At 37.5% G+C, this 18,612-nt stretch overlaps 1 protein-coding gene across 8 annotated transcripts in view; it reads right to left on the bottom strand.

The window, feature by feature from the left end:
* CPEB3 (cytoplasmic polyadenylation element binding protein 3) overlaps nt 1-18,612 on the bottom strand; it is an 80,926-nt gene that overhangs the window by 21,009 nt on the left and 41,305 nt on the right. For 4 of the 8 annotated variants that reach the window (XM_015632562.2, XM_019007192.1, XM_033515844.1 and 1 more), the window contains exons 5-7: nt 10,948-10,971; nt 6,147-6,314; nt 4,277-4,366 (exon numbers count right to left, since the gene is read on the bottom strand). In XM_015632562.2, coding sequence (XP_015488048.1) covers nt 4,277-4,366; nt 6,147-6,314; nt 10,948-10,971 — 282 coding nt within the window. The remainder of the gene's footprint in view (nt 1-4,276; nt 4,367-6,146; nt 6,315-10,947; nt 10,972-18,612) is intronic. The other 4 variants (XM_015632565.2, XM_015632563.2, XM_033515845.1 and 1 more) reach the window with 1 other exon arrangement.

Below are 18,612 nucleotides of genomic sequence, written 5' to 3'. Positions count from 1 at the left end.
CACCAGCAAATAAGTGAAAACCCCATCAATTTCTATTTAAATAAAACATGAATTATCTGGATTTTGCCAGAGATAAATAGACTGTGAAATGGTAATGTGCAACTACTTTCATTAGCATCCTTTAATACATATTTCTTTATTTCTCAATGTCTCATAGGTACTCAGAAGATACTTTAACACAAACCACATTTAATTCCCAAACTCTGGGGTGAAAGCCAAGTAAACACATTATGAACTGGGCATCTGCTTACCCAAGACCAACACATGGCATTTATAATATTGCCAGTTCGGTTAGTAACATATCCAAACAGATGCCAAAGGAAGTAATCCAAAGACTTCTCAGGCAACGGGAATGAATTAGCCTTATTCAGAGGCAAAGCATTAAAAACCACCTCATGCATGACACAAACATAAAAACATGGTGCTAAGCTTTACAATGCACAGGAGAGGTAAAAAGAAATGTTAAGGCAACAATGCAGATGTTCAGAACTAGGAACCGGAGCCTCTTACACGCATTGTCAGCTGTTGGCAGTTTCCCTTGCCCAAGTGCACAATATTCACTTGCAGTGACAAGAGCGTCCCTGATCTCTCGCAACCTAAATATGGAACTCACTGGCAACCAAGGTAAGGTGTGCTTGATCTACAGAATGATTTTGGGCTTGCTGTTACAATGTTCAAAACTCAACCTCTGACAAAGCCAGACTGCTGTAACAAACAGTGGTCAGTGTATTCTGTGCTGTCAGGCAAGATTCAATAAGGATAACAACCCCCTAGAATATCCAGGAAAACAGGAAAACCTGGAATATGTTGCAGATACATCTGTGTTGCTGTGTCATCCTCCAGGGTCTAAACTGCACTGCTGACACCACACTGGTATAAGCCTGGTGTTACTCGTCATGCTGGAGATCCCAGCTGAGCATCATTTCACACACAAATATTTATGTCCAGGAGGCCCAGCACTAAATATGAGATAACATGCCTAATCAGACCTGTGGTGACACCATCCTGCTCAGGATGCCAAATCCAGGAAAACCTTCTTTGCTCAAGCTCAGTGCTGCAGGAATGTTTCTTGACTCCAACTGGTCCCAATGATAGCTTACATGCCACTGCAGCTAAGCTAATCAACCCCACCAACTAATAAATTAGCTAATAAGGTTTGCTGGAACTGACTACACATCTACAGCCTGACTCGCTCACTAAACTAACCAGATAAAGCCCTCAGGGGGGCTGGTGGGTGGTGGTGGAGGTCACTAGACTGTAAGCAACATTTTAATCTTTCCGATTTCATGCTTGATCAGATTAGCCATGGCTAATGGTTTCTGCAGCCTTCTCTTCCTAGCCCTAAGAATATCTACAGAGTGCTCCTAATACAGGGAGACTACAGGGAATTAATGTATTGCACCAGCATAGCAAACATTCCAAAATTCAATAAATTATACCAACAAGTAGGTACTAAAAATCTGTATTGATTCACTTTGGACTGCAGGGAATGTTGCATCACCTGGATGTAGCTGAAGACAGAAAACCATGGTGTGAAGCAGCTCCAGCATGAAACTTCACTGACTGTGCTGAGCCATGGCATCACCTACTGATGCTGTCTGCCCCAAACCTCTTCAGTCAACGCTTATCAAAGCAAACAGACAAAAATCCTGAACCTTACTGAAACACCAGACACTGCCCAATGGTCTGACCCTCCAGTAATGGAAAAGGCCATCCATCAAAAGGACACTGAAGTCCATCTGGAGGTGATGACATATGTTCAGAAAGAGCAGGGCTCAATTTTACTGCCTCTGGGGAACATTCAAGGAGGTGGGAGAAGCCTTGAAGGTCAGGCTTTATCAATGTGTGAATAGCCTCTGCATCGTCCCCGCTTCATTCCAACAATTCATTTTTCTTGTTTTCTTTCAAGATTGCTAGCATACAAACCCAAGCTCGTTTTCTCCTCCATAATTTCAATTGTCCTTTGTTTTTTTGGACATGTTTTGCATTTGAAAGACTCATATTCAAAATGTCAGAGAATTTACAAACTAGCAATGCAACATGAAATGCAACAAGAAATCTAGAAAAATGAAGGGAGAAAACATTTGAATTCATGAGACTTGACAGCTGAATAAGTCTCACTGAATTTTGCACAAAGCATAATTTCAAATATCTCTTTTTGCATTTTTTAAAGAAACATCCAATAATGCACCAAAACAGCTTAAAATAAGAAAGTAAAACAAAAAAATCCAAAATCAAAGCCCACCAACTTAAATTTTAGGTCTAAAGGAACTTCTGATCAAAACCACCATTGGAGACATTTTATTGTGGTGCTTCTGAAAATTATTCCATAATAACTTTGAAAAGGAAGTACTCTTTATTGGGGAAAAAAAAAAAAAGACAAAAAAAAAAAAGACAAAAAATCTGTGAAAAAATTGGAACAGACATACAAACTTTACCCTTTGACTCCTGGAAATAATATTCTGTCTTCTGGGTAGGTGCTGCCTGTACAGGATCATAGTGAATCAAGTACATTTGACCTACGGAGCTCACCATGACTGTAAAGCGAATGTCAGAGGCAGGCATGCAGGATGTCTGATGCTGCAGCCCTGACTGATAACTAAGAAGGCAGATATAAATAAATGTGGAACAGTTGGGATTGACTGTTGTTTAGCACTTTCAGACAGACGTTCAGGGCAACTGGCAGGGGCTTTGAAAGCTGTTTCCTATATTAGAATCATGACAAAAATAGAAGTGAGGCTGCACTCCCTTGTCTTCTGCTAAAATAGATCTTACTCAAAAATATTTTACAAGTTTGTCAAGGCAAAACTAGTCCACAATCAGATACAGAAAAATCAAAATTGGAAGTCCCATGTTAATTTAACAAATAGTTCCTTACTGAATTAATAAGAGGAAAAAAATAAAAAAAGGGAAAACAAGTAGAGAATACTGAGAGATAGTAAGGACAAGGAGAAGCTGGCTTTTCTACTTTTTTTAAAAAAAAGCTTATAAGTGAAGGCACAATTAGAATCCATTTACCATAAGACCCCAAAGATCTTTAAAAATAACAGAAAAAGGGAAAAGCATATATTTTACCAACTGTCCTTGGGAATATTGCAGTGTGGTTGAGGTTTGGGGTGGTTTTTTGCTGGTTTTGAGGCTGCTTGCTTTTAAATTCAAGAACAGATGTTGCATAACTGCTGACAGCAAGGCTGAGTGGTGAGAATGGAACAGGAAAGAGGAAGCATGTATGGGTTCCTCTTCTGATTTTAAGTGTCCCAAGTATTGTTTACAGGGCAAGTATTTGTCACAGTGTTATCTCGCCTCCAGCAATTAAGCTCCCAAATAATTTAAGTTGGCTTTTATTTGTGTGTTTTTACAGTCAAAATATATCTATCAAAATATTGCATCTGGATTAGCTAGTTCACTGACTGAACAGCCCACTGTTCTGCCAAAATAATCAGTGGCCTTAATGAGCAATTAAGGGCTTCCAGGGTCAACAAGAAATTAAAATCTTTGCGTATAGATAAAAAATTTTGTGTACAACTTCCTTCTACTGTTTCAGATCATGAGCAAACTCAGGAACTACATGCAAGAGGCAGATGTGAAAGAGAGCAGAATGTATTGTACAAAATCAGAGAGACCAGGGAACAGTAAGAGCAGTTTAATTTAGCCAAGTAACCCTCCCAAAGAGATTTCCCATAAACTGTTCTTTCTCAGCCAGAACAGCTCTGCATACCGCTGTGCTGACCGATAAGAGGTTGCCCCACCTGCACACACTCTGGCCCATCCCTGTGGCCCAGGTGCTCTCTGAGCAGAGCCCGCTCTGTGCTCCAGTGCCCGGGGAGCCCTGGCGCGGAGCTCGTGCATCTGAGCAGGATCGCGGCTCCTGGGTCACAGCACTCGCTGGAGTCACTTCCCTGTGAAACACTGGGCACCCAACCCAGGGACCCAATCCAAGTCACTTCCAGCTCTTATTCCCATGGGTTTTGCAATGTGCAAACCACAACAGAATCAACTAGGAAACACCTGCAACTTGCATTCTACCTACTGCTGGTACAAATTAAGGCATCGTTCAAGGGTTCAATGTGTCCCGAAGAAGTGCACACTGAGGAGCACATTTCAATAAGCAAATTGTGAGCTTTTTTCCCTTCATGACAGTGTCTGAAAAGATGCTTGATGAAAAATAGAAAATTCACCATAGAGTCAAAACTTTGCTTTACAGTGGATTGCCACATTGCAGATGTAATTTCCTTTCACCAGAACAGCCCTCTTAAGTATATTTTAAACTAATTACCTTTAGGTGGAAAATATGACTTGCTTTCAGCTTTGTGAGGCCAGTCCACCACAAGAGGTCCAAACCTTCGAAAGCTGGCAGTGATCTCATCTGCAAAAAGACAAATGAGGCACCTTAGAGAGAACATAAAAACATAAAAAGTGGCAAGGCAAAAAGGTCTTACTTAAAAAACAAAACAAGAACAGTGAAAATTGCAATAATGTCCATAGAGGATGTCTAAATATTTTTTCATCTCTGTGCTGTACATGGCTGCTTAAAAAAGTGATTTTACATTCCACTAATGGAAGTCTGCAGCAGGATTAAATGCAAACATGATCTATCAGAAGTGAATATGCTTCAGCTGCAGTCTATTTCTAATTATAGCCACAAAGCAGGGTCAGATGCAGCCACATGGGACTGACGGAGGAGCTCCATGTCAGCACGGCTGCTCCTTGCAGCCTGCCCTAGAAAGAGGCTGCAGCAGGTCATGTCACTGAGGGCATTTCAACTTCCTCAGGCCCCTCAGAAAATCCGCCTTGAATTACCAAGTTTTTTCTTCACTTTTTAAGCATCAATTTGGAACTCACATCATGAGCTATCCTATAGTTTTACACGTAAATCCTTCAGAAAAGAAATATTTTAAATAATGTTTGAAAAAAAAATCTTATTTTCTCAAAACATTTTTAAATGTACTTTAAAGAAAGAATTAATTTAAAACTGTGTCTAATGTGATGTTAGGTAGATCAGAGTAACAAGCCATCAGGAGCAAAGGCAGGAGGGATTTCCATTTTCTGGACTGCTGTTTGAGATGTGTCCAGTTTCTCTGACCCCATCAACTGCACACCAGATTTTTCAAGCATCTGGAGACAGAATACACATGTTGTGTACCTGAAGAGCTGAAGGAGAAAGGGCTACTGAAGGAGACCTCTCAGGAAAGAGCGTGACCATGTTACTTCCTCAGAGGACAGACTGGGCGTGTATTTTGATTCTGAGTGACCCAGCAATGCTCACATCAGCTGTCCCTGTTGGGCTGCTGCTTCTTACAGCTGCAAACCCAGAGTACCCATCAGACCACATACAACAGCCCTGCAACTCTTGGTGTGACATGGCAACTGCATTTGAGGTGTCTGTAAACATAGATTGGCAACTCATACAATTTCTTCATTAAAACTGTACATAGTTTAGGCTTCAGATTAGTAGATCAGACATCTCCCTCTTTTCATTATAAGGCATTCTCAGATTCCCTGTGTATGCCCATTGAAGCTAAACAGTGGTAGATTCCAGCTATATTCCAGCTCTGAAAAATACACCAAAAATGGTCATGATTTTAGTTTGGGAGTAAGGGTTTGGGGGGGGCACACACAAGTAGAGCAGATAATAATTGAGAAAACTCTGACCAGTCTTGCTAAGCAGGTTATTACTTTGTAACCGTATTATTACCCTATATTTATCATCTGAACCCTGCATACATGCTGGGTGTAGGAGCTGGTTATTTAAAGCCCACGGTATTTTGGTAAGGACTGCATTAAGAAAGTCTTTAAAGTCAACCACATCCAAGAATAGAAAAAGACCATGGAGGAGAGACAGTACCCACCAAGTTCCCTTTTTAAGCTTTCCCACTTTACAGTCGTGGGAAGACATGCAGATCAGAAGACCTGCTATGCAGCCACTTGTGTCTCCATCTCTTCTGATCTACAGTACCCAAGAACACCAAGTAAATTCTCAGGTGTTGCAGGGGGTGGTAGTGTGTGTTTGTTCTACGTAAGGCCACGAGCACTGTAAGAGACATGCCTGAGAAAATCCATTTGATTCTATGAAAATCTGACCTTTTTAATAGCAATTATATGAAAGCCAATTCCCACATCTCAGCAATGCAAGTGATTCACAGTACCTTCATCAATGTCAGGAGGAAGACCTCCAACAAACACCTTTCTAGAATAGCGTTCCACTCTTTCCCCATTCTGACAGCGTGTCGGAGAGCTGAGACCCGAGGATAACGACTGATCACCATGGCTGTCGTCCAGGAAGCCGTCTTCGAAAGGAAAGAGTGAAGAGCGACCTGCAACAGATTTTGTAGGATCTGTAGTTAACGCTATTTCCTGGAGAATTAAATACTTCAGTAAAAAACTTTTACTGATTTACTTTAATAGAACTTGCATTAAAGGACGCAACTAGGTGGTCCAGCTCTCCAATTCATGTTCATTAGTATTTTTTCTATTTTTCCAAGAGTGTATAACCCTTACAAGACAATAAACCTAATTTAGCTTTAAAGCAAACCCATGTGAATGGATAGAAACAAAAAATAAGTTGTCTGATGAGGTTATGTGTCATAGCTATAGAAATAACATTTGCAAGATTTACATTTCAAACCAATTCTTAGAGATTTACACCTTCCATAATAGATTGTGAAGGAATGATCTCAAGATCCCTCAAGCCACTGCACTGCAGAGCAGGACAGTCCTTTGAGTGCTGTACAGGATCCTGACAAGGGCTGCAGCACTTCCACCTCCATGGAACACTGGCCCATGCTGAGTAGGGGGGGCAAACAGCAAAATAAACATGGAAAAGCATTGGATTGTGGACATTAAACACAAAGTGAAGAAACTAAGTGAACAAGAAAAAAAAATCTTGTTAAATAAACCACAAAGAACTTGCACTTGAAGGAAAATATTGTTAGCTAGAACAGCCTGTCAGCCTGTTTGTTATTCAGAGTTAAAATATCCTTTTAGTAATGAATGAGCAAAATCAACTTGAATGGCTGCTCCTCAGTTTGGTAATGAAAAGGAAAGAATTTATTTGTAACCATCTGATGTGATTAATTTGTTGCTATTACTAACAAAGTATACACACATTATCTTAAGAACAGATTTTTTAATAAGGAAGATAAAAAAGTATTCAAAGACTGCATATAAGCAACCCTTGCCAACTTTGGAATTTAGCACTTCCCTATACCTGAGTTGAAAAATACATCCTGCAATAGTAGAGAGATGTATTAAATAGGAACCACACCTCAACTCTGAAAAAGTTACTTGTACCCTCATACCATGGAGGATGGCTCCCAGGGATGGAATTATAATTAACTGATACAAACAGTTAATAGGGGGGTTGATTACAAATATAAATGTATTTATACTTTTGTAAGTGCTCATAATTAAATTGAAAGGTAATGGAGCACATGAAATTGACATAGCAGACCTAAGGATTAATACCATACTGGTATTAACACCACAGGGAAGTGAAGGAAATAAAAACAGGGGCAATGAGGGACAGCGGTCAGAAAAACATATACACTGAAAATATCAGTACTTGTTTCCAGTAGCAAAGGACAGATTACAAAAAGAAGCGGTAATCCTGTATATGGAAAACAAGCTAACAAAGTCAGGAATGATGCTCTCACTGACACACAACACCAACCTGATTTTTTTTTTTTTTTACAAACATCAAGCACTAGAAAAGTGTTGATTAAAAAGAATATATTGAATGTTAAACACTGACAGAGATCACTGACACAAAAATCCACTGAAGCAAAAATCCTACCATTTATTTACACATCAACATAAAAAACAGGTAAATGCCACAATCAGAAGGATGCAGAGATGCTACCAAAGACTTGCAGTCAGTAATGGTGGGTTTAGAGCAAAAAGCAGGAAAGACTTTTGATGAATATTCCATTAATGGACAAACAGGTCATGCACATGTATAAACATATGCATTTCAATATGAAAGAAAACGTTTGTATGAGAGAAAAAATAATTGAGAATACTACAACTGTGTAAAAATCCCAAGTCAGAACACTCACTGAAAAGCAGGAAATCTGAAAATAACTCAGAGATTGACATTACTGAAGAGATAAATCATCTTTTAATTCCTGTCCATCAACCTCCCTTCTTGTAAACAAATAAGTAAACAAACAACAAACATGAACCATTAGTGGAAGATGACATATCAAATGAATAACAAGGTGTTCAACTAAAATGCAGAACAGACTGATTTCTGAAGGAAATAATAAAAATTCACAGCAACTTTGAAAGCAAAGTATCACCTCTGAGCACCATGCCAGACACTTGGCAGTCTATAAGCACTGCACTCATCTTAAATCAATGCAAAAGATGTTCTATAAGTTTATAGCTAAGTATAGAGCTAAATGTAAGAATAAATTTAAAATCATGGAAAGTATAAAGACAAGGGAATAGGTAATGACTGCTCACAGTCTCCCCTCCAGTACGGGAAAAATAAATTGCATTGAACAAAATCAGTACATGCCAAGGCAGAAAGCAAGGCAAATTTTGGAAATCCTTGCTACAGACTTTTTGGGATGTTGAAAAATTTATGTAGGCTTACAAAAGGGAATGAGCAAGAACAGGAGAAAAATGCAATCTAAAGCAATAAATATTAAAACACCACCTCAAGAGACCCCCCCAGGGCAAATTTCAGGGAGAGCATTATGGGAAAGCAGGAAAGCATCACTAAATGCACTTTTTTTGTAAAATACTCCTGGTACCCCTGCCTGGGCATCTCTGAGCTGTCAGTGTAGCAAAATAGTTTGGGCTGATTATCACAGCGGTGCTTACATCTGTACCTGAAAAACTGGTTGTAAAAGTTAAAAAACAAGGTACCAAGAACATGATTCAACAGCTCCAGACGTAATACCTACAAAGACATGCTTATCTCTTAAATAAAACAGAGAATCAAGTAGAGAACTGAGAGTTTATGGCAAGCCTCAAGAAATGTCCAATAAAACCTCTTCTCACTGAAGATGCTTAGTCACAGTGACAAAATCAAACACTAATTAAAATATCCAAGTATAACAAACATAAAATAGTTTTTGCAGTCCTTGCACAGACTTGCCTGTGGTTACTCTGCATATTATCCCAATGGCAAATGGTAAAAGCAATAATAGAGAAGGATATATGAGAATATTTTATATCCAACACATTTTTTAACAGACTGTTGTAGAATTCCATGCTTAAGAAAGCTCAAAACCAACATTATAAAAGTCAAGGTAATGATAAAGCATGAACATCACAGACTTTAATATGAATGAGGCATGTCAAAATCCCTAACATTAATGGTATTAATGGTAGACACACAAACACACAAATCTACTTGTTAGTATGGAAAAGCCTGCATTTCACACAGGAAACAAGTCTTGTGGAATGAAACATGCTTCTTGGTAGTGAGGGAAAAAAAAAATAAATATGAAAAGCCAGCACATTCAGAACTTGTTTGCCCTGTTTCGTCTCTGCTAAAATTTGTATAAAACAGCCTAAATAACATTCATCACAACTACTTCTGCATTATTGTATTTTGCTTCTACAAGTAAACACAAATTGCAAGTAATGTATAATATCCTACTGATTCCTACCTCCTTTCCTACTTTTGTGCCTTTTGATCAATCTGGAAACACCCTCAATCTTAAAATAAAATTAAACAGTGTTCATGTGCACAGAGGGTATACCTTACTGTATACTCCACATACTTCCTGATCTCATTCAGTATGAAGAAAGCACTGAAAAAGTCTAAGTATTAGAATGCTTTCAACATCTGTTAACAGTAGCCTGATCTCTTCAGGTGGGAAAAAACAGGAAGGTAAGTTTGTGAGGAAAATTTGAATATTTTGTTTCAGATTTAGCTATCAAATAAACACTAAAATGAGTCAGCTTTGAACAAAATCAGAGCAAATTCTTTATTACAAGCTGTGTTAGTATGGTCTGTACAGCCTACCACCTCAATCCATACAAATTACAAGCCCTTAGACACTATTGGTCTGGGTAATGGATACATCTGCCTCTAAGGTTCTTCACACACATGATGCAAATTATACATTTGGAAAAGGAGGCAATGTCACCTGCATAACTGGCAGAGAACTTCATGGAAAGGAAGATAAAATTAAGTTTAATGCTAAAGTACTCCATGCAAGTGACACTGTCTAAAATGTAATTGTTAAAAGCTGCTATTTTCACTGTTACCTTCTCAATAACAACCAGTCTGTGTAAGGTACAGCACAGGACATAATTATAAGCTCCATTAGTGGCTTGCTTGGTACAGCTATTGGATTTGCTATTGTCCTTGTTCATTTGTCTCTCAGAATAAACTGATATGCAGCACTGTACATTTATCAATGTTGCTTTTGCTTTGAGAGTTGTCTATGATGAAATGCTGTTAAAATGTGCTCAAATATTGTACCTTTTCAAAATTATTATCAATGTTCACTGTTGAGGACAGTTACTAGTATTGGTATTTACATGTACTATCTGAGGCAATTCAAAGTCATGAAGTCTAATATTCAGCAAAAGCTGTTTCATGTAAGAAAAAAAGTAATTTTCAAATGTTCAATGCAGCAGTTAAACACTGCACTACAATACAAAACAAACAAACACCAAACAAACCCAAAACGGATCTTTTTTTGTACACTGCACTTCAAGTCACAAATATGTGTCATGAGAGTCTTTACATTCAGTCATTCTCCAGTTTTCAAGTAATAGCAACATGAAATTATCAGCTCAGGATCATCATTGCTTTAAGATGCTGTTAAAAGGGAGCTGTTTTGCAAGGGAAGAATATGAGACTGATTTATACAAAGCAATTGATCAACTAAATACTGTTAAAATTGGTAACATCATATCACAAAAAAACTAAATATTTATTTCTCTCACTATTCAGCAAACAAAACATTTAGTAAATACTTTTACCTCTTCTCCGCCCATAGCTCCTGGCTGCATGTAAACACAGAAGAAAATTGTCGGTACAGCTGTCATTAGATTTAGCTCCAAAAGCAATGAAAATGTAGCTTCTACTTCTTCTCTTTTTCCCCTCCCACCATAAAGAAGGAAAAGACATTTAAAAGTGCAAGATGAAATTCAAACAAGACAAGAAAAAAAAGTTGAAGATGATACAGCCAGGAAAGAAAAAAAAAAAACCCCAAATATAGGAACATACCTGCTGTGAAAGTTTTCTACATAGTAAAGGGCAAAGGTATTAAAAAATCAGGCATATAGGACAGTATTATAAAATAATATAGGATCATTATATTAATGGTTTTAAGTGGCAATAAACATCTAATTTTGCATTTTATTAAACAGCTGTGGAGAACATATTTTCCAGTTATGTTTCAAATTTAATATTTAATATTTAAATAAATAACCATATATTAAATACTAAAATCCTACTAAAACAATATGAACTCAATAGCCAGTACGTTTAGATGAATAAAAGTAGATTGACAAAATGCCTTCATAACTACCAGAATTAACACAGCATTTCAATGAGACACACATCAATGGCAAATCCACAATGCTGGACACTTTTAGGACTGTATTTTGTGATGTAGTGGCAAATGCAAAAACCAGCATTTTTGAGCTGAAATTTTAGAAAAACAGAAAATAATCTGGAAAACACGTGTCTTCTACACAGGATCTCCAATCTATCACAAAAGCTGTCTATCCTTCCAAGGTAATCAAACGTGGAAGGCTGGTGATCATGCAGGGTTTTTCAACAGAAGTGACCTTAGGTAAGGGGTAACAGAGGTTTATTTTCTTTCTTTCTCTCCTCATTGTAACACTATCAGTGCTCCTGCTCCTTCCCAATCCCATCTCTTATTTCCAAAACTAACACAGTGCCTTCCAGTCCTGCCCTACACACACAGGTATCCCAGCAGAACCCCCAGCATTCCCTGGCTACTTTGCTTTTGACCAAAGGACCCGGGGCTACCCAGAGCAAGGCTCACCCTCCTTCTGCACAAGCACCTCTCTTCTACTCAAGCAGCTTCTTCCTCAAGCCCTGAAGAAACACCACACCCCTACATCTTTTTTCTTCCACTACCAGTGAGGTCACAAAAAGGCAACTACGTGAGTATGTCATTGGGGGGATTAAAAAATTTCAAGGGCTATGATGAACTGCTCTGCAATTTATGTTTAACATGAAGACAAGCAGGAGCCGTTTGTGTGAACAGCTACTCAGCCACAGTGCGGTGGTTGGTAAGCCCCGAGAGAGACTCTGCTTCTTGCATAGCAGGCAATAGTGAGAATTAACACTAAGGTTGGCTTTGTAGCAAAAATTAAATTGGTCTTCCTGCTTTCTAGTTATTGCCCTATTTTATTGGTTATGATGGCAAAGAATCATTGTCAGATCTCTTGTAGCAAGTTGTTGTCTTGATGAATGCCCACATTCCCACAAAAAAGCATGTTTCAAGGTATAGTTATGGACACATTTTGAGAACAATTTATCTGAAGGAGGTTTCTAAGATTGTTACCAATCTAAAAATTAAATAAAGAAGCATTATTTCAGTGTGAGATGAAAGAGATTCTTGTGTTTCTTCTGAAGAAAACAAAGCTTTATATGCTTAATGTAAACTTTTAGGCCCTGATCAAGATTAGTACAAGATGGCAGAAATCTTCCACAGGCTTCTGAAAATTTTAGAATACCCTATTGCTACTCATGAATTACAACACTTATATGCAATACTGCACTGCAGAATACTTTTAACATATATTTGCATTCACACACAATCTTTATGTCCATGAAAGTTAATGAAACTCACTAAAGGTATATTTGCGTGTAAATTCCAGGGACAAAATAGTGCAATTCACTTAAACAGATAGACAAGCAACTCAGTTTTTGCTGATTTAAAAACATTGCATTACATCTAAATACTCAAAGCAGGTGAAGTTTCACCATTGCTATTTATATTTTGTATACATATACACACATATTTTGAAAAGTATCTCAGTTTTAACTAGTATTTGTATTAAAATGTTACTTTTTTCCAAGAAGTTGAGTTATTCAGTACGACGACTTCAGGATGTCAATGCACACTTTATTATGTTGCTTTCTCATGATGTGAAGTTAGAATGTGTCATTTGAAACAAGTTAATTAAAAAATACCCATCTTGCTCACAAGTCAAAATTCACAGCACAACAGATTAAATAGCAGGAATAGCTCATCAGATAAGTGCCTCCAGTTTGAGTAAATACTTTAGAAAGTAAACAATTTAGAAATTATTCTTGAATGAAGACATTTGGGAAAAAATAAGAAGATTACTGCATTATTACAAACAATGAAATTACTATTACATATACTATGTATATGGAGTTACTTTCTCTCTTTGGCAATTCCAACAGAAAACAAAAAGCAACTGGGAGCTCCTTAAACTGTACTCCCATCAATGCATCTGATCCCCATGTACCGGTTTTGGTGCCATATATAAATGTCTTTTTGCACAGAAAACCATCTCCTGAAATTCAACAGAAATGATCCTTCCCTAGGTACCTCCTAGATCATTACAGTGTTAAGGCAAACCCAGGTGCTTTAAGAGGGGATGGAGCACATTTTCCCATGTAAAAAGTGGCTGATGGACTGTGCAGCTCACAGCAGGATCATCCCTGCGTTGGTATTTGTCCATCCTTAGCAATGTTCTGTAACTGTCAGGTCCAAAATTACGTAACTGCTGTGTCCCAAATTGCATGGCCTCAAATGCAAAGGAACAACAGATTCTTTTTCACCTGCTGATAACTCTCCTGAAACTATTAACTCACTTCATCCCAGAAGCCAAGTGAGTTTTTATGAACATGAAACTGTATCATGAAGGACAGAACTTTAACAAGCTTTTAACAAACCAGCAGAGCAAATCCCCAAACCTCAAATCTTACAATGAAATTAAGGAAACTCAGTGTTAATGCTTTGGAATTCCCCAAAGCCTGCAGCTAAGATTGCCCATTGTTGCAATAAATCAAAATTCACTCAAATTAACTGCTCAGATTTTAACTACATCCCAAAGCTACACAAAACTGATGAAAAAGAACTTTCCTGGGATTTTCTTACTGTTTTATTATAATATGGGACTGAAACTGCACCTTATGTTTGTATCAAATAATTAGCAGTCCTAGGAAACAATAAATTTGTGAATCCGTAAAACATTAACTCAAAAGGACTAGAGCTACACACTCTCCATATTATAACTCAGAATAAATTTGATCATGTAATTTCAAATTTAGAAATAGGCAGCAAAATTAATTTGTATTCTCACCTTTAATGGAAGACTTAATAGAATGTATTTTGAGATTTTTAAGAACATTCTTTCTTCACTTCTGGTATTTATCTTGTTCATGCAATTATGTGGCCACGATATCAAAGATGCACACTTCAAGGAAATTTTGAAGACACATCTTAAATTGATGTAAAACAGCATTACCTCTATGAAAAAAAAGAGGTCAGCATTTCCAGACTAGAAATTTTGGAGCTATACTGGCTAAATAAAAGTTTATTTGACAAGACTGGGAACCTCCTTGATTTATAAGGTACCAGAATCTTATTTCTAGCTTGGAACACTCATTTGTATTCTTGAAGCAGTCAGCAGTTCAGAACAATACTTGCTTTAGGACATTATGAGTTATGCAATGATTTTCTAAGATCAGAAAGGAAAATATGTCAAGCTTTTGCTTTTGAACAGAGGGTCTCTGAAGTTCTTAAGGATCTGGAAGTTTACAAGTGAATTAAAATACCAGGGAAAATGCATTCATGAACTGAGGGAAGGTGACAGAATCAAGTATAATTATGCAATGTGTTCTTCCGCAACAGAGAGATCATCCAGAAGAATTGCAAAGATGGACACTCATCTGTGAGTGGTTCAAAAGGTGGTTCTCAACTTCCACTGATAGATGGGCTGGATGTGCAGATGGGCACTATAATAATTTGGTTATATGAACCTCAACAGTCCCTTTTGGTTGATTTTTTCCTAATACTAACAACGCAAGTGTTGCAGCAATCTCCCTGCTAACATATGCTCACATACAGATACAACTGAATCCCATCACCAGAAAAATACCCTCTACATGTAAGCTGTATGCAGCTAAGTCCCACACACTGGGCCTCAAACACTTGATCAAACACATGAACTGCATTCAATACCCAAAACCAGCTCAGGTGTCCTTTCCTGAGGCATACAAACAGCCAAACAACAGTGCAAGAGGGAAGGCTTATCTATTTTCATCTTTTCATTATAGTTTAAAAAATCTGTTAACAATAAAACTCACATTTTTAACAGGCAGCCTGCTTCATGTCTTCTAGCATAATATATAATGCTCTTGGAGTATCTTGGCAAATCTTACAATTCAGAGGAAACAGATGGCACTAACCCACAATAGAGAGGATCACAAAGATGAAAGGAAAGCACATTGGTAGGGTTGTGAGGCAGGAAACGTGGTGAGGAAAACAAACAAACAAAAAGATATTAAACAGCTGAAGTTGGATTAAGAGGAAGATGATTTAAGATATCTTCCTCTGCTAGAAAAAGCATTAAACAGCCACTGATAAGAGATACTGCCTTCAATAACAGCCAAATCAGATCTCTGGAAGTGCAGATGCCAATATAAAAAACTGAAAGGACGAAAGAAAAAAAGGCATGTACTTACTATTGCTCCCTTGCTTTCCCCTTCACCCTTTTTAAAATTTAAATAGGTATAGAAAGGACTTTGAGATATCAGCAAGCCCACCTCACAAGGCAGCATCAATACCAACTGCTTGTACAGCTGGTTCTGAAAAACCTAACAAGGTGATGTGCAAAGAGACAGCTCCCACACTCTGGGACTCCTCTGAACCTCACTGCCTTTGCTCTCTCACACTTCACATCAGTCATTTTTCCCCCTCCAGTTATAATAACTCAGATCTCTTCACAGCTACATCAGGTCTAGTTTTGCAAACCTTTAATTCTCTCAGTGTTTTTTATTCCTTTCTGCTATTCCATATATGCTATTAAGATGCTGACACATAAGTAACCCAACCTGGCAACTGGGCTAAAGAGGTCAGCAAATTCCTATAGGCAAGAACTAAACTATTAGATGAGATGGATGCCTCTTGGAATTTAGTTACACATTTGCCCAGAATATTATCAATACAAAAAGAAAGCTTTTGTTAGCTATTAAACTAAGCCAAGCCATGATCTTGCAAGACAAAAGTAATTGAACAAGCTTTCTATTTGGAGCAGTTTATTTCAGGGTATAACAGCAGCACTGGCAAAACTTGTAAATATAAAATGCTACTTCAGCAGCTTTTATATCTAAATACTATATGTGTTTGAAAACAACACATCAGGAAGAGCCAAGTACAATAGCTCTTTCGGAGACAAGGCAATTTTAAAAACAACATAAGCATGCAAATAAAAAACAAAGTAATTTTGTTGTTGTTACATTTCCTGTCATGGCATGGCAACTTCCCCACATAAACAGGGCTAATAAAACAAAACCAAAATCTCAACACAGACATCTAAAAAGGTGCCCCAAATTCTTAATGTCTTTTTCAAATTATTTTACTCTGAATAAATGGAACTAAATTACACTAATGAAAAGAAAAGACAGTCAGATGGAGAGCAAATAGTACCAGACCTCAGAGATGACACATTTTTGTATGAGACAAGAATGAACAGTGGAAGCAGATGGAACATTTGTAGCCCAACAGGACTGCAAAATCACTGTACAAAGGAGCTTTACAAAAAACAATTCCAGCATTTCACAAAGGGGTTTTCCTCATGTGTTCATTTAACTACCTTTAGACTACATTTATTTTACAGAAGATTGTTTGGGATCCCAGCATAACACTTAAGTGTTTCCTTATAGAGATCACACACCCTCATTTATTCCCATCTCCATTTTTCACCTGCCACACTTCCCTTCCACTGAAGTTATTGTGGCTTTCTGGAATTCCCAAGAAGCCCTAAAGACAGCTCACCACCTACCATGTAGGTGACTATGCATTCATGCTGATCACTCAGTCCTAGTTATTCAGCTAATTAGAAAGGAGCATACAGTCAAAAGAAGCAATGGCTGCAGAATGGCTACAAATGGTATTGAATATTAGCAAGAGAAAGGATGGAGGACACCTTTGAGTTAAATTTATGCCACATTTCCTCCACAAATTACAGTAGCAATTATTTTAATAAGGTGTTGTAGATGAAAGTTTATAAAAATTCTTGTAGTATGTAGCTCAGTATTTAAAAATTACCTTGTGTCACGAATTGATTCAAAACACTATTTCAACTAGAGAAATTTTATTTAGCTCTAGCTCAGACAAAAGCTATACTATTTCCCCTTCAAAAATGCTTCCAGTTTAATATTTGCAACTTGCTTTTGTTTAGGATTACACTCAGCTCTGAATATTAGAACACTGAGCTCCTCAACAGAAGCTTAATTCTGAACTTCAAGAGCATTTATAATTTAAACATGTTTATACACATGTGCAACTCTGTATGTACACAAGCATAATGCCACTAATGACACGAAGAGATTCATAATAATTATGCATTTAAAAGTAATCTTTTACCCCACGAATTTCATTATTTCAGAACTAAGTGTTTTAAGATGGTGATGATTCATCTTGCACAATGATGAACAGAACAGTGGTAGCACACTCCCTCTGTGCTGCCAGCTAAGCAACACCTTCCCTCAAACCAAACAATGCCCTCCAACATTGAAGACAGCAGCTCAAGACAGGCAGGCAGGAAAATCCCTGGTTTCAAAAGGCTATAATGAGTAAACAGGAATAACAGCTGAAGTACAATTGAAAGTGCTGCTACAGAGGATGACAAGGAGCTAGAGACAAACATCCCCCAGAAAACTTCCCCTCTCCCTACAGCATGTGAAGTTTTGCATTGCTGTTGGCATGAGCATATGTTGTCTTCCAACTTCAAAAGATTGCCTACATTGTCAGTGTGAAATTGAGCTTTGAGTAATAAATCTTAAAGATTATTACTATGTCTTCACAGGAAAAGGGAAAAATGCTTATGAAGCAATGACTTTAAATAGAATGTGAAGGTTGGATTTGCAGACTCAGCAGAGAGTGTCTGGTTTCACAGAAATTAAACATAGATATGACAAGTATTATGATTTAAAGACATTACGTAAGTTCTCAAAATTATTCCAAAAACTACTGTGATGAAGTATCTTTTGGGATTTTTTATTTAACTTATTTTATTTTTTAAACCCAAATCACAGCCATTCCAGCACAGAAAATAATATTTCTTCTTGAACTAATTTTCCTTGGTATATTTCCCCATGACAGGGAAAAGGCAATGAATAACATGGGAATTACCTAGCTCAAAATTTTTCAAGTTTAGCTGCATACAGAAAGGATTTCTATCACAGAAAGTGATTTTTAGGCTTGTGTACTTGAATATTTGCTTTTATCCCTAGCTCTTCAAAGATTTAAAAGCAAAACCCAACAGGTTTCACAGTGGCCTTGCCTGGCAAAGAAAGGAAAGTAGAAGAGTTGCAGAAGAGGAAAAATACATGGGAACTTACTCAGATTTTGGATTTGTGCTTAATTTCATTTTCCATAAATTGCATATTTATGATTCCACCTTCATTAA

This window comes from Parus major, chromosome 6 (assembly GCF_001522545.3).
Source record: "Parus major isolate Abel chromosome 6, Parus_major1.1, whole genome shotgun sequence".
Classification (NCBI taxonomy): Eukaryota; Metazoa; Chordata; class Aves; order Passeriformes; family Paridae; genus Parus; species Parus major.
Note: the sequence above shows the minus strand (reverse complement) of the source record. Positions and strands in the feature narration are given on the sequence as shown.